The sequence below is a fragment of the Musca autumnalis genome, unplaced genomic scaffold, assembly GCF_047663935.1.
Source record: "Musca autumnalis isolate F117 unplaced genomic scaffold, ASM4766393v1 scaffold_2, whole genome shotgun sequence".
NCBI classification, from domain to species: Eukaryota; Metazoa; Arthropoda; class Insecta; order Diptera; family Muscidae; genus Musca; species Musca autumnalis.
This window is the reverse complement of record NW_027411755.1, coordinates 94,725,633-94,747,630: the sequence shown is the minus strand read 5'-3', so window position 1 is coordinate 94,747,630 and position 21,998 is coordinate 94,725,633. Positions and strand designations below refer to the sequence as shown.

General features: G+C 35.4%; 1 protein-coding gene across 1 annotated transcript; it reads left to right on the top strand.

The window, feature by feature from the left end:
- Window positions 1-12,098: 12,098 nt before the first annotated feature.
- Cpr30B (Cuticular protein 30B) lies at window positions 12,099-13,262 on the top strand. The gene is made up of 2 exons (XM_073968510.1): window positions 12,099-12,219; window positions 12,302-13,262. The coding sequence occupies exons 1-2, from the start codon at window positions 12,208-12,210 to the stop codon at window positions 12,779-12,781; spliced, it is 492 nt and encodes a 163-aa protein (XP_073824611.1). The 5' UTR covers window positions 12,099-12,207; the 3' UTR covers window positions 12,782-13,262.
- Window positions 13,263-21,998: the final 8,736 nt, after the last annotated feature.

Below are 21,998 nucleotides of genomic sequence, written 5' to 3'. Positions count from 1 at the left end.
AATATAGCATTATATTAAAATCGAGCAATTTTTTGTAGGATTACTTGTTTAGCCACAGAAATGAACTAACAAAATGTTCTCTTCGATTAGGCAATAAATGTGGCCTTTAGAGTAATTTCTTGAAAAATCACTTTTGGCCCCATACAAATTATTATGGAAACTTTGAGGTTTTTCCGTTTTTTGTTCCCCCTCAAGTGGAAGTAGTTTAACTCTAGTTCCCGAAGTTTAAATATCAACAGGCCCCTTGAAAAGTTTCACTTTTATTAATAACAATAATAACACTGTTTGGTGCCAGCGTGGTGCAATGGTATGCACGCCCGCCTTGCGCGCTAAAGGTCGTGGGTTCGATTCCCCGGCAAGGCAACATCAAACATTTTCCAGCGGTGGCAAAATACCCCTCAGTAATGTTGACGACATTTCCTGAGTATTTCAGCCATGTAAAAATTCTCTACAAAGTGGTGTCTTAAGACACGCCGTTTGGACTCGGCGATAAACAGTAGGTCCCATATCATTGAGCTAATATGAATCGGGGTGCACTCATTGATATGAGAGAAGTCTCCCTTGTCCCTTCATGGATGCTTGTGGAACAATTATTATTATAATAACACTGTGTGTCATTTTTGAGTCATGGTTTATTAACCACATTCTGACACCATAGCGTGGTAGAAGACCAAAAATAAGAAGACACTTGTCCCGGCGATTTTCCCTATCACTTCAACTTTCGCAGTTTTGGGCCCATAGAGACCTGAAGCTTTGATGTCAACAGGGATCATTTCATCAGGCACATATCTTCTAAACCACTTGAAATTTGGGATCACTCGTAGAAGCAAAGTTGTAGCTCTCGTTCTAAAGAATAATAATTGTGAACAATTAAATCCATTCGACCTCATCTTCAAACGAACTCTGTAGAAACGGTTCTTAATGGCCAAAATAGCTAAACAACTGCGATTTGTATCCTCTTTTCTCGGTTGCCGCTCCATAGATACTAAACCGTTCAAAATTCAAGAGAGCAATCAACCACAAAGATATCAGCAAACAACTTTCTGGGACATGCGAAATGTCTTTGAATTTTTAAATGCGAAAAGAGTCAAAAACTTTCGAAAATATTAGCGTTTTATACTTTTTTCTCCTATTCTGGTCCACAAATACCGAACCGCCTAAAAATTAAGGATACGATTAACTACAAAAATGTACCTAAGATTTCAATAATAATATTAAAAATATAATATAATAATATTAAAAAAATAAACTAATAATAATAATAATAATAATAATAATAATAATAATAATAATAATAATAATAATAATAATAATAATAATAATAATAATAATAATAATATATGCCCTCAGGGGCATTCCTTTTCACAAAAGGAGAATCGCACTCCATTAGAAATTGAGTACCACTTAGTACTTTTCGTATACTTATGGTGCGTATTTGCACAACCGCATCCATATCTCAACTCGATTCACCAACAGCGACTTCTATACTAAATTACTGAATTCCACCTCTATACCTCTACAATATCAATATATATCTATATTCCAATATCAAGTTTATTACCATTGAGAACCATAAGCACTATAAGCACTAATTTCCAAAATCTCTTTCTTGTCTCCATTCTACCAACAGTGATCAGAATTCCAGTTTTATATATTAGCAAATACAAAAAGGTTCATATTAATTTCCATTTATAACTTATCGAACACATAAGTACGAATTGCCAAAACTACCTCCTTATTTTAATCCTACACTCTAACAGTAGTCTTCTTAAACATTTTCAACATGTCAGCTCTATAATTTCCTACACTTCAACAGAAATCTTAATTCCAAATTTTGAGGATTCCAGCGCTATCCGTTCAACCATATCCAACATATACTAAATTTAGTATTATTAAGTATGTACACGAAGGTACTCGTACGAATGTCGAAAAATATCTCCAGATCTCAATACTATACTCATGTGGTTTTCATTATTGCAAATGTTAGGATACCAGAAATACCCGTTCACCCAAATTCAAATTGTACCAAATTTCGTACCATTTAGAACTTTTCGTACATATGAAAACGAATTTCCAAATCCTACACTCCAATTGTAATCTTAATTTCAATTGTACCAAATTTAGTACCATTTAGCACTATTCGTACACATAAGTACGAATTTCCAAATCCTACATCCCAAAAGTAATCTTTATTACAAATTTCAGGATTCCATCTCCATCCGTTCACGCAAATCTAAATTGTACCCAATTCCGTACCATTGTACACATAAGTACGAATTTCCAAATCCTACAATCTAACAGTAATCTTATTTCCAAATTTCAGGATTCCAGCTCAATCCGTTCTCATAAATTCAAAATATACAAAATTTAGTACGATTTAGTACTATTCGTACACCTAAGTACGAATTTCCAACTACTACACTCCAACAGTCATCTTAATTACAAATTTACGAATTTCATCTTTATCTGTTCTTCTAAATTCAAATTGTACCAAATTTAGTACCATATAGCACTCTTCGAACACATAAGTACGAATTTCCGAAACTACCTAAAACATACACTATAACAGTTATCTTCATGGAATATTTCGGGATTCCATTTCTATCCGTTCACCTAAATCCATATTGCACCAAATTTAGTACCATATATTACTTTTCGAACACACAATCACGAATTTCCAAAACTACCTAAATCCTACACTACAATAGTTATCTTAATGGAATATTTCAGGTTCCATCTCTATCCGTTTATCCAAATTGTAACAAATTTAGTACCATTTAATACTTATCGTACACATAAGTACGAATTTCCAAAACTATCTATATTCTACACTACAACAGTAATCTTAAAGAAATATTTCAGGATTCCATCTCTATCCGTTCACCCAAATCCAAATTGAACCATATTTAATACCATTTAGTAATTTTCGTACACATAAGTACGAATTTCCAAAACTATCTATATTCTAAACTACAACAGTAATCTGAATGCAATATTTCAGGATTCTATCTCTATCCGTTTACCCAAATCTAAATTGTACCAAATTTAGTACTTTTCGTACCCATCATTACGAATTTCCAAAACTTCCTCAATCCTGTACTCCAACAGCAATCTTAGATCCAAATTTCAGGATTCCAGTTCAATCCGTTGACCAAATCCTAATTTTACCAAATTTAGTATCATTTAGTACTTTTTGTACCCATAAGTACGAATTTTCAAAACTACTTTCATTCAACCAACAATTATTTACAGGAATGCTGTGTATCTCCAACGAAGACTAGATACTGAATTTTAGCCAAAAATAACCAAAAAATGCCGAAAATCGGGTGGTACCCCGGTAATATGGCGGAGGGCATAAAAATACATTTCAGTTAACTCCTCATTTTGATAGACATAATTTTTCGTATGGGTCGCACGATGTGTTCAACATTCAGAAATTTCTGAATTTAACATTTCATACGACATTGATGGCTCGTTTGAACTAGACTTAAATATTAACATTTATACAACATCGCTTCCCTGTTACAAATAAAATGCAACGGATTTTTGATGTGGATATATTTTAAGTATACGCAATCGAATTGACATTAAAATCCACTGGATTTCGTAAATGTGTACGTACGGAAAAGAAAATATTTTCTAGTTTTCCATCGAAAAAAAATTGAAAAAAAATTTTATCAGGGTTTAAAAGCCAGCATCTAAGAACATTAGCATTAGCTGTACACTTCAACTGCTACACAATATTGACACACACGGCTAAATAAGCAACCGAACACATATTTATTTTTGTACATTTTTGCTTATTTCGTTTTTTACGCCTAATCTTTTTTGCGTTAGGCATAATCGACAACCACGCTACATATTTAGCAGTCGGCTGACCATTCGTAAGAACGAATTAGCATCCGAGGGTGGTGTTTTGATTAGAGTTGCCAACGCAGTAATAAAATAGGTGTCATTTAATGCCAAAATGCCTCCATCATATGGTAGAACCTAAAGATTACTAATTATTATTGTTTAAAAAAATTAGAAAAAAATATATATATTGAACAGCTTCACCAAAAATTCACATGTCCTTTGAACGAAAAAGTGGAATTAATTATATCGTGATTTTTAATGCATTACACTGGTAACCCTGATCTCAAAAACAACTGTTTGCTAAAAACATGGCTAAGCCGTTAAAACTTTGTTGCTTATTTTCTTTTCTGATATGTGTTGATCATGTATGCTGCAAAATATGAGTATTAGGGTTATGACTTTTTGACATTTTTCCGCAAAAATGATTTCCTGTAGCAGGGATGAATGAACTTTTGCCTATTAATCACTATGCTATCGTTTATTCCATTGAAACATAAAAAAAGTTCACGCACAAATCAATTTTAAAAAAATATTTTTTTGAAAAAATATATGAAATGAAAAAAAAATTTTCAAAAAATTATTTTTTGTTGCACGAGTGAATAAATATAAGCCTACTAATAACTATAATAACGTTTATTTCATTCAAATTTAAAAAAGTCGCGAAAAAAGTCACTTTGAAAAAATTTTAAATTTTTTGTTTTTTGTTAAAAAATTATATTTTTGAATAAAAGCGTTTACGACATTTTTACGATTCTCAGAATTGAAGAAAAATAGTGAGAAATAAATTTTATGTCATTTTAATTATCTCATGTGGCTCTAAAGTTTATTTTCAATTATATATCTGTTTTCAGTGACTTCAAAAATTGTCCATAATTTTGATAAATTCAAATTTTAAAATCATTTTGTGCGTGAGGTTTTTTCACAGAATCACCTTATAATTAAGATTTTATGTAATCGTATGGCAAAACTCATCACGCTATGATACAGGGATATGAGGTTGTAAAAAAGTCATAACCCTAATGAGTATGCGTGCCCGATGCTATTTTATTAAAGCGACAATATCAAATAGCATCAGCATTGCTAGCAATATTTTTGTGAAATTTGTTGCTACATGTTGCCGTTGTTGATTGTTGCTAAACATATTTCGAAGAAATTTTAGCAGACAAAGCTGCAAAAATTCGGTGCTTTTGCTAATATGGCGTTAGCATTTTAAACCCTGATTTTTATAAACGAAAGATTTTTGGTACATGGATTGAGAAAAAATTCCCTTTTCGAATCTGTTCGAGATACTAATTTCGGTTATTGCGCGTAAAAGTTATAGCGGTTTCAATTCTGACAATAAGAAAAAATCTTAAAAAGGCGCTACTCATTATATTGAGAAACATTGTAAATTAATGGCTTCCTACACACTATATGATTACTGAGGTCCCATAACTTTTATGAAAAATATGTAAATTTTCGCGGAAAATAAGAAAGAATTAAAAAATGATATTTTGCAACATGTCTTAATAATCTTAACGTGTACGTAATCTAAACATCGCGAAAATTCAAATGAAACCAAATTTTACTAATCTATTTAGTGGTTCGCATATTATATCAAAAACAAAATATGTATATATTGAGCAAATTTAAAAAACGTTTTTAAGAAAATAATATTTTTTCAAATTTATTTTGTGAGTTATTTGAAGAAAATATGGGAAAACTAGGTCGGAGTTATTCATCTATTTTCGGTAAAATTCACGCGAAATCGCACATTTATCATTGTAAGCACTTCGCGAATACACGCTAACATCTTGAGGAAGATAGGGAAGACGTTCATATAAATTTTGAGTACCTTTTAATGGGGAATGAAATCGCGAAACCCTCAAAATCACTTGATGCGCATGCGGTTTCCCGATACAAGGAATTGTTTTCTTTTCATTTGTAAACATTTATCAAGATTTACTTTGGCGGCGGCGATGTAGCATCGTCTGCAGTTTAGTGTGGAAAAAATTGTATAACGCTAATAATTTACACAAAGTGCACACGTTTCTTATGCGCATCCGATTTCACTATCAACCGTGAAAGAATAAGAATACATGGATCTAAACCTATTTTAATAAAATCCATCAAGAACCGTGGATGTAGCATCACACAATATATTTGGGATAAATCGGATACAACTTCCATACTGCTTAACTTTTTAAACCTCTGTTTCCGCAAAAACGTGATTGATGTGCCGGTTTCTTAACTGAAAAAGAAACGATCCACAGAAAACGCGAATTAATCCGCGATATTTTCAGAAACATTTTTCATAAATTTTTCAATTTTTGCAGTAGCCGTTTTCGCCCATCTAGTGGATGGATGATTTATATCATCCAGACCACCGAAAAACTAAAATATATACACTAAGTTTTGGCCTTTGACACTAGATTACTGGGATGCTGTATGGGCTACATAGTCAATATATATCAAATTATGCGTATAACATAATCCTATTATTGGTTTTTTAAATTCCCGAGTGCGCGTCCAAGTTAAATCAAAAATACAAAAAAACGCCTAAAATCCGGCTTCAAAATGTCAGCATCCATAAAAGGTGGATGCAGTGGAAATTTTGAAAAGTGGTACATGAGAAGTGTAATCTTAATTTTGTATTCTTCTACTTTTACTTTGGACATATGTCCGTCATTTGAATGGTTTAACCAGCAATCGAATAGCAATGTAAAAAACCCTCGATAGCTTCAACGAATTTTTGGCCTATGTTTAGTCATTTACGCGGTCATAACTTCCACGCTAATTAATTTTTTTTGCTAAATTTTTGAGCTTTGTTCAAAAACACTTGATCCAGTAATAGTCATAGTTACTGGTAAACTACAATAGTTCGCGTATTTTAATAGTACAAACCTTGGCTTCATGGAAACTAAATTTTTTGTCCTTTACTCATATATACTTTGATACGACCAAAAATGTACCTCATCGAAATAACGGTTTTAGACCCCAAGTATGTTAGGGCGAAATTCGTTTCAGACAATTTGGAGTCGATTTAGCAATGTCCGTCCGCCTGTCTGGCTGACTGGTGACCACGATCAACCGATTGGAAACAAATTTTGCACTTCGTAATATTTTGCCCAAACTTAGTTTAAGTTCGAAGAAGGGCCATATCGGTCCACTCCTTCGGGTATCTCCCCCACTAAAGTTCAAACATTTTCTGTAAAACTTTGCAGACGTACTATTCCTTCCAGATATAGATCAGGTTTGAATATGGACTATATCGTCCACTCCTTCGGGTACATCCCACACAAAATTCGGAATAAGTGAAGTTTAAGGGCTCATCTCGGATCGTCTTGAAATTCGTTGTCTTGCACCACCAACTGACGGCACCAACTAAAATGGCAAATCCCGGGAAATTTCTGATTTGTCCAAACTTTGCACTTCGTATTATTTCGTCCAGTCGTGTATCAGCTGGAATATGGATTATATTGGTACCGTCCTTCGTGTACCTCCCACACAAAATTTGGAAAAATGCAGTATGCAGTTTGAGATCTACTTGAAATTTTTTGCAGAAGGTTGTTTTCATGTTCCGTATTACAACGGTATAGTTTTCTTTCAGTGTAAGTCCATACTTCCTTGCCCAAAAGCTCCAAAAATCCTGCCGGCACTTACTAAAATGGTTAATGTGCAAGATAACTCACAAACTTTTTCAGTTTAAGGTAATTTAATATTTCGATTTCTCTATAAATAACACGTTTGCTTACTAAAAATGTTGCACTATATGTCAATGATTTGGTATGGTCCCACATTACCTACAGATGTCATCTATTTTGAAGCAAACTCGTGATAAAAAACCAATATATTTTATGTATGCATATTTTGGGGTAGAGGCTGAGGGTATATCTCTGTCAGAACAGCTGACTGACGCTTTCCTACTTGTTTTATTTATAAAACGTACAACTACATATAAATAAATTTTGCATATGAAATGAGGACATACTCATTTTGCCCCCGTACACGCCGAGAAAAAATATTTTTCGCTTTTGTTGAAACAAGAATATCTATTTTTGTTTTAAGAATTTATTTGTTATGTTCAATCATTGTAATTGCAAATCCAGAAAATACCATCTTTGCTCATAACATAAAAACCAAAAACGATCTTGCGAAATTCCGAAATATTGTAAGAATCATTAACAATACTTAGGACCGATAATAGAAACTGCCACAATCTAGAATGTTTACAAACAATATTGTCAGCCCAGAAAACCTGTTGGTGAAATGTTTGATTTGGTGATATATAATTCTCATATACATTTTCCACCAAAATCTATTTTTAACAGGACACGTAAGTAGCACAACAACAACTCTATTTGGCCGAAAATTCGTTTTCATACAATTTATTCACAATAACAAAACATTTGCCATATAACTTTGGAATAAATGTCACGCAAAATATTACGAGTATTGATGAACAAAATAACCAAGCACCCACCACAACATAAGGAATACCTACAGAACAATAACAAACATGAAAAGAAAACACAAATTACAACCAGGCAGGTTCCCTCTAAAACACTTCTCAGATTGTGACTCAACCATCAAAGCCCAAAGACGAATGAAAAAGAAGAAACAAATAAAAACAAGAATCTCATTGTTGGTTTACATACACAAATAAACAAACAAAACTCACCAAAATTGTTTTTTCACCACTGATCCGATGCAGTGAAAGAAAAGAGAAAATAATATTGTCCAGTTGACAAAAACTATTGTTGGATATGACAAAAATAATCGTTGAAGTTGACAAAAACGATTGTTGGAGTCACAGTACTACGTACGGAATCTAATAATATCTTAAAGTGTTTAATTTCGTTAGATGTTAATATTGCCATAGTTTGAGCATAATTGGAATATGTTTACACGTGCCACTGGGCTCTCGAAGTTTCCATGGCAATTTGTATGGGGCCAAAGACGAATTTGCACGGAATTGCTTAAAGTCCGCAATTATTGTCCAATCGATGAGAAAAATTTGCCAGTTCGTTAGTGGCTAGAAAACTAATCCTACAATAATTTATGATGATCGGTTATCGGTTACCCGTGTCTTCATACCCATCTTTATTTCCATAGTAACATGTAAGGGGCCAGAGGCGAATTTTCAAGAAATCGCTCTACAGGCAACCCAACAAAAAATCATTACAAATATCCTTACCATTATTTTAACAAGGGCATGTCACGAGAAGTTGCGACTTTTAGTAGCCAAAGCTTCAAAGTAGCTTCAAAAAGTCTTGTCAAAATATTCGACAAGTTTAGTCCATTTATTTTCGCAATATTCCCCAGCAAAAATTTGAATCCGATAGCCATTACGTAACCCTTTACAAAGTAATGTAAACAAGCTTCTTTTCGCATTACAAGTAATCTGAAAAGTAATGGGTTACTTCTTAACAAATTTACAAGGTGAACCTACTTACTTTACTCCTCACTAAGTAATGAGGACGGTGTCACAGTGTGTGTGTGTCCGACTATAAATCCTAGGGTCGTGTGTTCAACGCTCACCGTCGGCAAACGGGTTTTTGACAAAAACAAAAACTTTTTGTTAAGTAAAAAATAACAGTTCGTGGTGCGCATGTGCAGTGCACATTTAAATCAAGCATGGTCACATTTGGCACGGCGGTGCCGATGATTTTCGGCAATTTACACGCACACGACCCAAATCCACAGAAAGAGCGTACAAAAGAGAACAAATGTTTTGATTTGTTATTGTTTTATAGCTTGAGTGAAGACATACTTACTAACACACTGTTATAAGTTGCCAATATTTTAAATCCATTCACATTTTCTCAGTTCTCTTTTTGGTCATGCCTGATTTAAATTCTTAAGCAACCCTTAATGTTCGTGTGCGTGCCTCAGTGTGTAGTGTGTTTGGCTAGAAATCAGAGAGTTCGTGTGTTCAACTCGGGCAGGGAGATAAATAAAATAAAGTAAAATAAAAATAAGAAGTTTGTTGAAATTAAAAACAAATTCTCCACATCAACTCTTCTAAAAATAGAATTTTTTTCACCTTACTTTTCAACTTCTAGTGGCCACAGAATAACTAGTTACTCTAGTGGTCATAAAATAGCTAGAAACTGAATGCGACATGCCCTTGTAAAAATAATGGGGATGAAAGGGGATTTGAGAGTAGTTACGGCTGCCAAAAATCCCTTACGAAACCCATGATTTTGGGAGGACTTTTTTTTGCTGGGTCATGGGCTAAAAAGGTAAATGCGAGTTAATAGGATACTTTTTATACCCTATACCACAATGTGGAAAAGGGTATAATAAGTTTGTTTTCCCAAAAATTCATGTAACGCCGCGAAATATTCGTCGTAGACCCCTCATGTGGTATACCAAACTTCATATCTCGACGAGATAAAGCGATTTAGCGATGTGTGTCCGTCCGTCCGTCCGTCCGTCTGTCCGTCCATTAAAAATTGTAATCAAGCTAGAGGCCGCAATTATGGACCGATTGTCACGAAATTTAGTATGGAGGTCGGGTTTGGACCAGAATAGAACTGATTAGTTTTTGGCGATGATCGTGAAATGTTAAAGGGATGAAATGGACCAAAAACAAAATTTTTGCTCGATTTTGTAGCCGCTCTGTAGGTCGCAATAATAGTCCGATCGGCGCGAAATTTTAAACGTAGTTTTGGTTTGAGATGAAGAAGTAGCGTGCAAGTCAACGGTATGATCGGATAATATTTAGCGGGTTAAATTGATCAAAACTTTTGTGTATACATTTAAATAAAAGTTATCATTTATCAAAAGCTAGCCCGGAAAGCTAGTGCACAGGGATAGTGGTATAGGGTATCACATGGTCGGCCCCGTCCGACTATAGTCTGTTCTTACTTGTTCTTTCATGTGTGGATAACAAAAAAAAATCAATATTTCGAAGGTTCAAATAGGTCAAAATAAATTAAATAGAAACAAAAAATGTCGAATAAAAATATTGAAATTTTTAGAGGTTATCTGGAACTCAATTTCGATTTCGCAACGTGGTTATGTACTTTTGTTTTCGATCTGCTTTCTACCCACACGGATTTGTACAAATTTCCACAAATATTATTATTCGATCCTACATATTCACTGTAGCTGATTGGCACGAGCCAAACCGTTCCTCCGCTGTCAACTAAAGGTGTCAATAATGCGATCAATTACAAGCAAAGTTTAGTTGCGACCACTTTTGCTGAATTAATGCCGATATACCGGCAACTGTCGGTAACTACACGTCGGTATTGACAAATTTCTGTTTGATTGTGATGTCATGAACAGAGGCGCACCACTCAAACCAACCGCACCAGAATTGCAGTATCATTAACAAGATACAGTAAACGAATTCGTGGACTTGACGCAACAAGTTGCGGCATTTGAAAAAATAAAACACGAACAACCCATCTACTCAATCACACCGTAATCAATTCTATAAACATTTACCTCTTGTTTGTTTTTGCTTCCATCAATAAATCCACAATTTCGTTGTAATTGTAATTGAAATCGAAAGTGAAGCACATTTGCATAATTTAAATTAATGCGAACAAATCGAAAAACGCACAAAAACGGGTACATGTCCGCCCACTTGCCCCTGTCCTATACATGACTGTGAATATTCGTAATTGACTCAATAAGACGTGGTTTATGGTCTGATAAAGAGGTTCTACCGGTCCACGATGATTTCGAATTTTCGCTGGCAATGTCTTCGCCTGCCGCCAGTACCAGTGTCAGAAATTGGAGTAGAATTTCGTCACATGTTGGATGCCAACCAGCTAGCAAGCCAGATTCACTTGTTGGTAAACAAACAAGCCAGTGTGTTGTCATTACAAGTGTTGACTGACGGCATCCTTTGCCGCACCTGCGTGTAACAGCCATTGATAGTGGCTGCTAATGGTGGCTAATAAGATGGAGTAAGCAGCCAGCAACCAAGAAACAGCATTAGAAGCTGAGGATGAAAGAAGAAAAAAAGAACACACACATTAGGCTCGTGCTCTAGACAATTCTGTTAAGCCTGAAGTATACTTTGGCCGTGTTTGTGTGCGTGTGTTTCAAATGCGTTGCATTTTCTTGTTGCCTCACTAGCCGGGCATGTACTGTGGCACCGGATAAATGCTGACAACGTGAACGCCTTCTTCATTTCCATGCATTCGAATAGGGGAACTGAACTCATATCACCCATGGCTTGACAGAATCTTGTACGAATATAAATATGCGCAGGATTTCGATTATTGGATTATAAACAATTCAGCACTTGTTCTGTGAACATACATCATCCATCAATCCAGCGGGGAAATTTGCAGTCTCAGGCCGACATTGCCATCGAATTTAATTTTTTACACACAAAAAAACACATTAAACATGTTCTTAAAGGTATGTAACCGATTACCTCTATGAATCTTTCGAATCCATTGAAATGATACAAATCTCCATACACCTATCATCTATATTTCAGACTGTTATCTGCTTAGTGGCCATTGCCCATTTGGCTGTAGGTATTGAACTGAAAGCTGAACCCGATTATGGACCAGTCGCCTATGAATTCCACTATTCTGTGCATGACCCTCATACTGGCGACATTAAAAGTCAAAAGGAAAGTCGTAAAGATGACAAAGTCGAAGGATCCTATGAACTAATCGATTCAGATGGTCACCACCGATTGGTCACTTATAAGTCAGATGCTCACAGTGGTTTTGAAGCAGTTGTAATACGCAAACCTACCGATATCAAGATTCCCGTGCCAGAACCTCATCATAAAATTTTGACAGCAGCTAAGATCATAGCACCTTTGCATGTCACTGCCATCAAGTCTGCACCATTGGTCCACTATGCGCCAAAACCGGCGCTTTTAATTAAGCCCGCCGAAGGACACGCCATCCCGGATCATGGTAACTTTGTCTCCTTCTCCGGACCAAATCACAAATACAACTATTAGGACAAAGGCAGTAGACGATAACAAATAACTTTTTTGCAAATTGAACATCTCACCCAACAAATCGATAAACACCACAATTTTGAAAACTAACATTCCGGCCAAGAGACCATCATTACCATTTTGTACACCAACCAACCATCGCACCGTGTCTTTTCCTTACTCCTTACTATACGCATGTACATACATATACATATGTATATGTATTATATTCCAACCTTAAATTCCATCATAAAGTTACCAAATCGCAAAAAGTAAAAGGAATCAGTTTCTCCTTATTTCCTCCTTTCATTTTCGATGCTTGTCAAAATACTATATCCGGATTCTGAAAGCCACTTCTGTGCCATAACATGCATAATGTTTTAATATTTTGTATAATTATTCTATAATTTTAATTTAGACATTCAGGTTAACGAACATTACTGTAAATAAAGTGTAGCAATGGAACTGCATCATCATTTGAGCATTGTTCTATAGAAGAACGCAATTTTGTTGGCTTTTATTTAGATATTTATTCGGAGATATCTTTTTTTTTGTGTTTTTAATGAGACAAGGGTTCATATCAAAGCTAAAGTAATGAGTTTGAACGGATGAGTTTTAAGGACAAAAACAATATATGTATAATATATAGTTTCCCGGGCCCGCTTAATACTTAATAAAAACCACTAAGGAAAGGATCAAAATCGGGTGGGGTAGGCTATATGATACCCTACACCACCATAACATGGTGCAAGAAAGAAGGTGATAAATAATACCAACTGATGTCTTCATTTGCTGCCAAAACATATTTGTAAAGTAAGTCAGCTTGATCTCAGTTTTGTTGTTTTCAAATTTAAAAACAACAAGTTTTTAAAGCACTTAACTGCACGTACTTTAAAAAAGCTTTGATTTAATTTCGGTGAAGGTAGAGAAGACTAGTTTCATCTAACGCCACTTGAACCCATCAGTTCTCTTAGTTCGTTGCATTGAAGGTAAGGTTGGGTTCAACGACATGTAACCGTCGTAGTCGACAGTTACTCCACTCGGAAACCTTATGGTCTATTGTGTTCATCCTGCGGAGTGCTGAAAGGGGAGAATTAGAAAGGGGAAAGAATGTGAGTTGTAGGAAAATAAAGTGAAGATAGAGGTTAATTGCTTAGTGTGGTGTTGCACATTATTTTCGTTGCAGCCATTTCAGGCCTTCAGCAAAAAGAAAAAGATTTTTTGGTTCAGTTTCGAAGGCTGAGAGGGACTGGATCGTGTGTTCACCCGCGATTCGTAGTATTCTGCTCGTAAGCATTGGACAGCGACATAGAAAATGTTCGATTATCTCTAATCCCTCTTTATCCTCGCAAAGTATGCAGTAATCGGCGCCTTCGGTTCTACCCCATTTATAGGACATTATTGCTCTTATATTACAGTGGCATGTGATTATGATTACTTTTCATCTGAGAACAATCTTTTTCAGTGAGAGTAGAGATGAGTTTCTGCGTTTGTAAAGGCCTGGTCAGATTGCCTTTGAAAACCTACAGCTAGGTTTGTTTTGCCAGATCTGGCTAGCCCTATCCCGATAGCCCTGTTCCACCAGCCGCATGAATTGACACAAGTGAGTTTTCGATAATGATATCTTGTGACTCTGATCCGCGACGTGCCCATTCATCTGCCATTTCATTTCCTATAATATTACAGCGAGCCGGGACCCAACACAATGTTACTGTTTTTAGGTTCCTTAAGACTTTTCTAAAATCCAAAACCGCTACAGACTTGATGGAGTAGGAGCTAAGTGATTTGAGGGCCGTCACCGGTCCATAGATTTCCCTGTTTGCTGTTTTTAATCAATTCAGCAGCTTTTTAGATTGCAAAGTTCTCGGCTTGAAAAAGGCTACAATTTTTATTCAACTTAAAAGCGAGTATATGATCGAGAATGTCGCTGTAGACGCCTGCCCCTGTTCCATTTTCCATCTTAGATCCATCGGTATAGACCCCTATACCGTCCAGTGGTGGATTATTATGGGTCCAAGCCTCTCTGTTGGGAATGTGCTCGAAGTTCATTTGTGGAGACACGTAATCACTTAAACGCTCCATGCTCATTGGCACTTTTGTTCGGCTGAGGTTTACAGCGTGGCCATGTTCGGAGCTGCGCCACACATTAAGCTCCTTGAGACGCAGAGAACTCTTGGATGCCTGCTCCTCTACAGCAAGATCTATGAGAGTCAGATCCAGTAGAACGTTAAGAGCATCTTGTGGAGTGTTCTTTGCAGCACCAGTGATGAGCATTGATTCCGCTCTTTGAACTTTGTTTATTTCGTGCAGATATGATTTCTTGCCTAGAACATTTCATCAAACCAGATCTCCATAGGTGAGAATTGGGCGTACTATTGTCATAAACACCCAGGTATGACTTGTGGTTTCAGTCCCCAACTCTTACCTATGGTACAGAATTATGCCTAGAGAGTTCGGAAGAGAGTTCTAAAGTGACACCAGCGTTGGTAGAATGAATTTATCAATATTCCTTTTCTTTGTGAAAAGGACCTTTTGTATCACCTTCCTAGATTCGCCTTGCAATACAATTTGGCGAAATTTTTTCTAGACCAAATTTCGTCAAGTTTCCAAAATGTCTGTCCAATACCTAAAATCGGTCGAAAAATACACTCGATTTGCGTTATTTCTATTAGCGTCAACAAATAATAGATTTTGTTTTGATTTGCGTTACTGATCACGGTGCAGCTGAACCAACATTAAATGGAATTGTGATTTTTTTGCGGATTCTGAAACTAGAATGTTCATAGATGAGAAAAATCTAAAAACAAAAGAATCGCCGAATTGCTTTTATTAGGTTGTCAAGATTTTGCTTGGTAGCCGCAAGTTCGATCGAAATAGGGCTGAAGAAAATGTTGTAGCAGTGAAAATTCTCAACACGATTGACCTTTATGATATTTTCTTGGGGTGTACCATTTTTGAGATATAGAAGTTCAAATTGGGACAATTCACTGACTTCATCGCCTCCGTCATTACTACAATTTCCCAACTTAAACTTATATATTTCAAAAATGGTACAAACTAGGAAAAATTTCCAAAAGCCATTCTTGTAAAGAATTTTCACAGCTAGTCTAGTCCGATTTCGATAAGACTTGCCGTTTTCAAGCAAAATCGTGAAAATCTAGCAATAAAATCTGAAAATGTGACATGAACTTCTATATCTCAAAAATGGTAAATCCTTGGGACAAGTGAAGCACAAAGAATTTTCACAGCTACAACATTTTCTTTAGCCCCATTCCGATAGGACTTGCGGTTTCCAAGCAAAATCGCGATTTATTTAAAAATCCCTCTATCCTATGAACATTGCTGATTTAGAATCCGCAAAAACTTCCCAGGTGTAAGCGGTTTTCATTTAGTTAGTTAAGGCGCACCGTACATAATATTGTTTTATAAGGAGGTCTTACTCAAAAATGGTAAGACCTAGAAACAAATCATAAAGGTCAATGCTCTCAGAATTTTCACAGCTACAACATTGTCCTCAGTCCTATTTTGATAGAACTTGCGGTTTTGAAGCAAAATCGTGAAAACCTAAGAAACCCTAAAAATTTGAATTTTGACCGCGATTTATTTAAATCTTTTTGTTTCGTTTTTTATTTTTTGTTTTTTTTTTCTCATTGTAGTTTCAGAATCAGTAACACCTTCCCAGGTGTAAGCAACTTTCATTTAAAGTTAGTTCAGGCGCACCGTGTGCTACGACTTGCGTTATAAAAAAATAATATATTTGAATCTCGTGAAGAGGATAAAAAACTTAACAAGAATAATTTATTTCCCATTGCCTTGGAACATGCATAAGAGGAAGAATATTTGTGGACAACAATCCAGATGAAAATAGCAGCGGCAATGCAAGAAGGCTATGGAATATGCTATTAATTATTATAAAGAAATATATTTACGAAAAATGAATTCAACCAAAAATATAAATTAAACTGCTGTGAATCATGATGATAAGAAATAATGTGGTGTAGGATATAAATATTAGTATCACATTTCAGAACCAATCATTTGTAAATTACATACATATGATTGGATTTTAGTGGTGGATATAAAAAAGAAGTAACCAAAGGCTACGAGGGTTACACGATAACTTTCTGGCCTAACAACGAGAACGCGAATATTTACCATCAAATATAGTTTAATTGTTTTCATAAGTAGTGTCCAGCAGGATTTATACAAACCAATTGTTTTTCCTCTCGGATTGAGACACCTCCGAAACATGGTTTTTGAACGATTTTACAGCATCTTCTGGCGATTGCTGGAACTTTTCGGGCTTATACGCATAGTTCCATGATTCCTCACCTAGGACCATTTTATTTTTTCGAAATTTCTTGCATCGATCGATACGGAGTCCACGGTATATAACATAGCGATCTTACATTATCCGTTTACGCACGGCTTAATTTTTTGGCACAACGGCTGTTTTTGGACGTTCCTCACACCCAATGTTTTTTAGTGAGTGTCGGCCACGATTGAATTCATTAAACCAGTTTTTGACAGTACAATAGGATGGTGCTTCATCGCCATACAAAGATTTAATTTTATCGATGCATAAATAACGCTTTTTTGCAAAGTGATATTTTCTCGTTAGTCACTGTAAACAACACAACCCATGATCGTATGTCAAACTGTCCTGAGGACATTTATGTTGAAAAATATCAAACTTTTCAATGGAAATGTCAATTGGAGCCAGGATGTTATATAAGTGTAGTCAGGAGTGGGATGAGTATGTAATACCCTACAACAAAACCACCCCCGTACATAAGCATTTCTAGGATCAACATTTCGTTTAGTGACACAGAAAAATTTGATGGAAGAGATTCCTTGCCATGTAATTATTCTACTTGATATTTTGCATTGATTCAAAGGAAATCGTAAATAATCCGAGCTTATCACAAGAATTCAATCAATTTCATCGACAAAATAGACGTGAATTCTGAGTTTTTATCAGGGCAATTATAAATATTTCACTCGAAATTCTTTAAACATCAATATTTTAAAGCGTTGAAAACTAGTAGAATCCACTAATTATGGAACATTATCGCCTAATCAACAAAAATATTCCCATTTTGGACATAAATACGGAAATAAAAAATTGTGAAATTGGAGAAAGAGAACAAATTCCTCACTGAATTTTTTTACATGATTACCCTGAATATTTTCCATATTCCTCGAAAACCCCTTAAAATATATATGATAAAAACCAAGAATGCTTTACAATCGATGAATCCGAGTTTCACCCTTTCAGAATTCGCGAACTCTTAACATATGCTATATAGTATGACTGAAATTTTTTAAAATGAAGTGTTTTAGGAGGGATCTCATAATGTCGACCATTAAAAGTAATTTACGTGGCTGCTGTGTTGGCATCAAAGTAGAAAAATGGGTAAAAATGGCTTTTGGCTTAACTTTACATTTTATAGACCTATGTCCAATGAAAGACTCAAAGAATACTCCATGGGCAACATGATACTACTCTATGATTTTTCGATATATCAACTGCATCCACCTAAAATTGATGCTGACATTTCGAAGCCGGAATTTCGGGGTTTTTTGAATTTTTTTTAATAATCTGGACGCGCAACAAGGTAATATTCAAAACTCATAGTAGGATTATAGATCTAGTGATATTACATTACATATCTTATGAGTGTACTCAGTACAGCATCCTAGTAATTGGAGTCTAAAGCCAAAATTTGATGCGTGAATTTTCTTAAAAAACCTATTTTTTCTTATAAAATTTACAAGAGTCATTTAATTTCCTTTGAAACCCGCGTGAACTTAGTTTTTTTTTTGTTGAATTTCGGAGGTGGCGGGGTACTTCCCCTCTACCTACTTTCTTTAAAAATGCTATATCTATATAAATAAAAATCAAATGTCGTTCGTTGGTAATGGCATCAGTAGAGAACGGCTGTACCTATTTGGATAATTCTTTTTTTGAAATGTTCGTCATAACCCAACTTAGGTTTTTATGCAAAGAAAATTTGACCACGCCCACTTTTTAAATATTTAATTTTAATCTTCGACCTTACCTACTTATTTGGGACCCAAAGACTTGACCACGCCTACTTTTTAAAATATGTTACATCTACAAAACTACTGAACCGATTTTCCTGAAATTTTCAGGGAATGTACAGTGATGGCCCCCGAACACAGGATACATATTTTATTGAATTCCAGAGGGGGCGGGATACTTCCACTATGCGAAATACGAATATATCTGTTTAAAAATGTACGAATTAATCTACAATCTAGGTACTTCTTTGGGACCTAAAGACTCGACCACCGATTTCCGATGAAATTTGCAGCAAAAGCTCAAGGTTTGACGTTGTTATATATATTTTATGAATTTTAGCATACATTTTGGGATGCATGGGGTTGTGTGTACCCTAGGTACAAATTTGGAGCCAAAGTACCGGACCACGCCCACTTGTTACATATGTTATGTCTTGAAAACTGATGACCACGCCCACTCTTTTCAATTTATTATTTTTCCAAAACTACTGAACCTAATTTCATTTCAGAAAATATTCAGGAATGTCCCGTGGTCCAAAATGATATATATTTGCAGACGAATTTCGGCGGCCTATTGTTTTATAATCGCTATATTTGCTAAACTTATGAGTACATCGGCTTGCAATTTAAATCCTAAACAGCATCAATGGACGAAAAAGTCCGTAAGAAAAAAATAAAGGTTACAGATAAATTTAAAATCCTCCTCGATTTGACAATGGACCAAATAAGTAAGGTAGAAAATACCTATTTTTGAATTGTCAAGCATAAATCCATAAAAAGTTATCATTAAAACTCATTACGACGGGCCAGCAACTCGGCCGGGTCTGCTAATTTCTCATAAAAACAAATAAGACATTTTTAAATATTTTTTCTTTCTATGAGAATAAAAACCGCTATAACTTTTGCGTACATCGTCCAATTTTATGAACGCGAACATATTTGAAACCAACATTTCTTCCTTAACCCCTATAAAAAAAATTGTAAATGTGCTCGAAAAAAAATTGTATAAATTTTTTTCAAATGGAATTTCAAAAGAAATTTGTTTTTTTTTTTTACCATATGGGCAATATTTTTGAAAATCTATTATAGCTGAAGCTAAGGTTTACCATTTTATAACTCGCGAATTGTGATCGTATTTTATACAAATTAAATTCTTTTGGATAAGAAGCTGTGGCTATATTTATGTTAACAAGTAAAAAAGTATCAGTCGGCTTTGCCGTCAGAGATATACATACCCTCAGCCTGTGTGGATTGAGATACTTTGTTCCCAAAAAAAAATTTATGTATTTAGGGGGGTTTTCAAAATTTTGAACGTAAGAACCGACAAAAGTATGGATAGGATTAAAGCTCAAAAATTTGAGGTGATAACGATAGATAGGGCTTTTTATCACACTAGCCTACGAAAAACATAACATCGCTATAAACAGGGCCACTAGAAAAACATTCGGTAAAATTGTCCAAAGGATCCTGGAACAGACCCTTAACCACACAAAAATGTTGAACATTTGTGTGGGTGGTACTACAAGGATTGGACAGATAGAGCCCAAGTTAGAGCATAAACTAAGTTTCGACAGAATTTAGAAATCCAAAGTTTGGACCAAATCGTTTGCTACGTCTATGAGAAATGGCGCGTAAAATTTTAGCGAATATTCTCGAATTTTTGTGGGGTACCGGAAGGAGTGGACCTATAAGCACCACCTTCGAATTTCATCTTATATTCGAAGAAATATTATAATATCCAAAGTGTGTATGAACGAAGTATTCCGTTCGAGCTCTCCAGCCACTACATATGGTGCCATAGGGGATTTTTACAGCTTTCGGGATGTTTCCTCAATAAGTATGGACTTCCCCCTGAAAAAAACTTTTACAGTCGTAATTGAGGCAGCGAATGCAAGTTGCTTCAACAAAAACTAAAGTGATTCGAGAGCAGGTCTTAACGTGAATTTATCCACAATTTTGTGTGGGAAGTACCCGAAGGAGTGGACAAATGTAGTCCATATTCGAACCTAATCTATATCTGGTAGATATATTGGGATGTGTAAAGTATGGACCAAATCGGTCACTACCATTAAGAGTTATCCGTGCGCATAATTTTTCCGAACATTTTTTAGCTTTTGTGGGGGAGGTGCCTGCACAAAATATTACGAAGGCCACATTTTGGACCGAATCGGCACATCTGTTCGAAAGTTATCTTGATCTCCAACCACTACACAAGTCGCTATAACGTTTTTTTTGTACCTTTCAGGTCATTTTCTCAGGAAGTATGGACTTGCCCTGATGAAACTTATAGCGTCGTATGGGGGGCAGTGAATACAAGTTGCTACAACAAAAATCAAAGTGATTCGAGAGCAGGTCCTAAACTGAACTTTTCCGAAATTTTGTTTGGGAGGTACCCGAAGGAGTGGACCGATTGGATCCATATTGAAACCTTATCCAAGTATGGTACACATTTCACGATGGGCAAAGTATGGACCAAATCGGTTACTTCCTTCAAGAGTTATCGGTTCCTCCGTTCAAGAGTTATCGTGCGCTCCAGCCAGACAGACAGACAGACGGACGGACATTGCTCAATCGACTCCAAATTGTCTGAAACACACTTCGTCCAAACATACTTGGGGTCTACAACCATTATTTCGATGAGGCATATTTTGTCCGTATGAAAGAGTGTATCACCAATATTTTTGAAAATTTAACATAGCTGAAGCCAAGGTTTACCCTTTTAGAACACGCGACTCGTGATTGTATATTATACAAATTAAATACTTTTGGATAAAATGGAATGTTTTTGGACGTGGCAAAAAATATTGGCCTTAAAAGATAATTTGCGAGAAAGCTGTGGCTATATTTATGTTAAAAAATTGATGAAAATGGGTTGAAGCCACCATGTCTTTTTTTGTTATCTCTCTATTTGTGAGTAAACCACACTTCTCTCGAGTTTCTTGTCAAAGTAAAAGCAGAAGTAAACTAAATAAGAATCATCTTACTAATGTATTACTTTTCAAAATTTCGTCTGCTTCTACCATTAAATGATGCTGACATTATGAAGCCAGATTTACAGTGTTTTTTGACATTTTCTTCTAATTTCATTCCGCAAACAGGTTTTTATAAAAACCATATATAGGATTGTAGTACTTGCGATTCTGAGTTATTTGATAAGAATATTGTGAATGTAGTCTGCACAGCTTCATAGAAA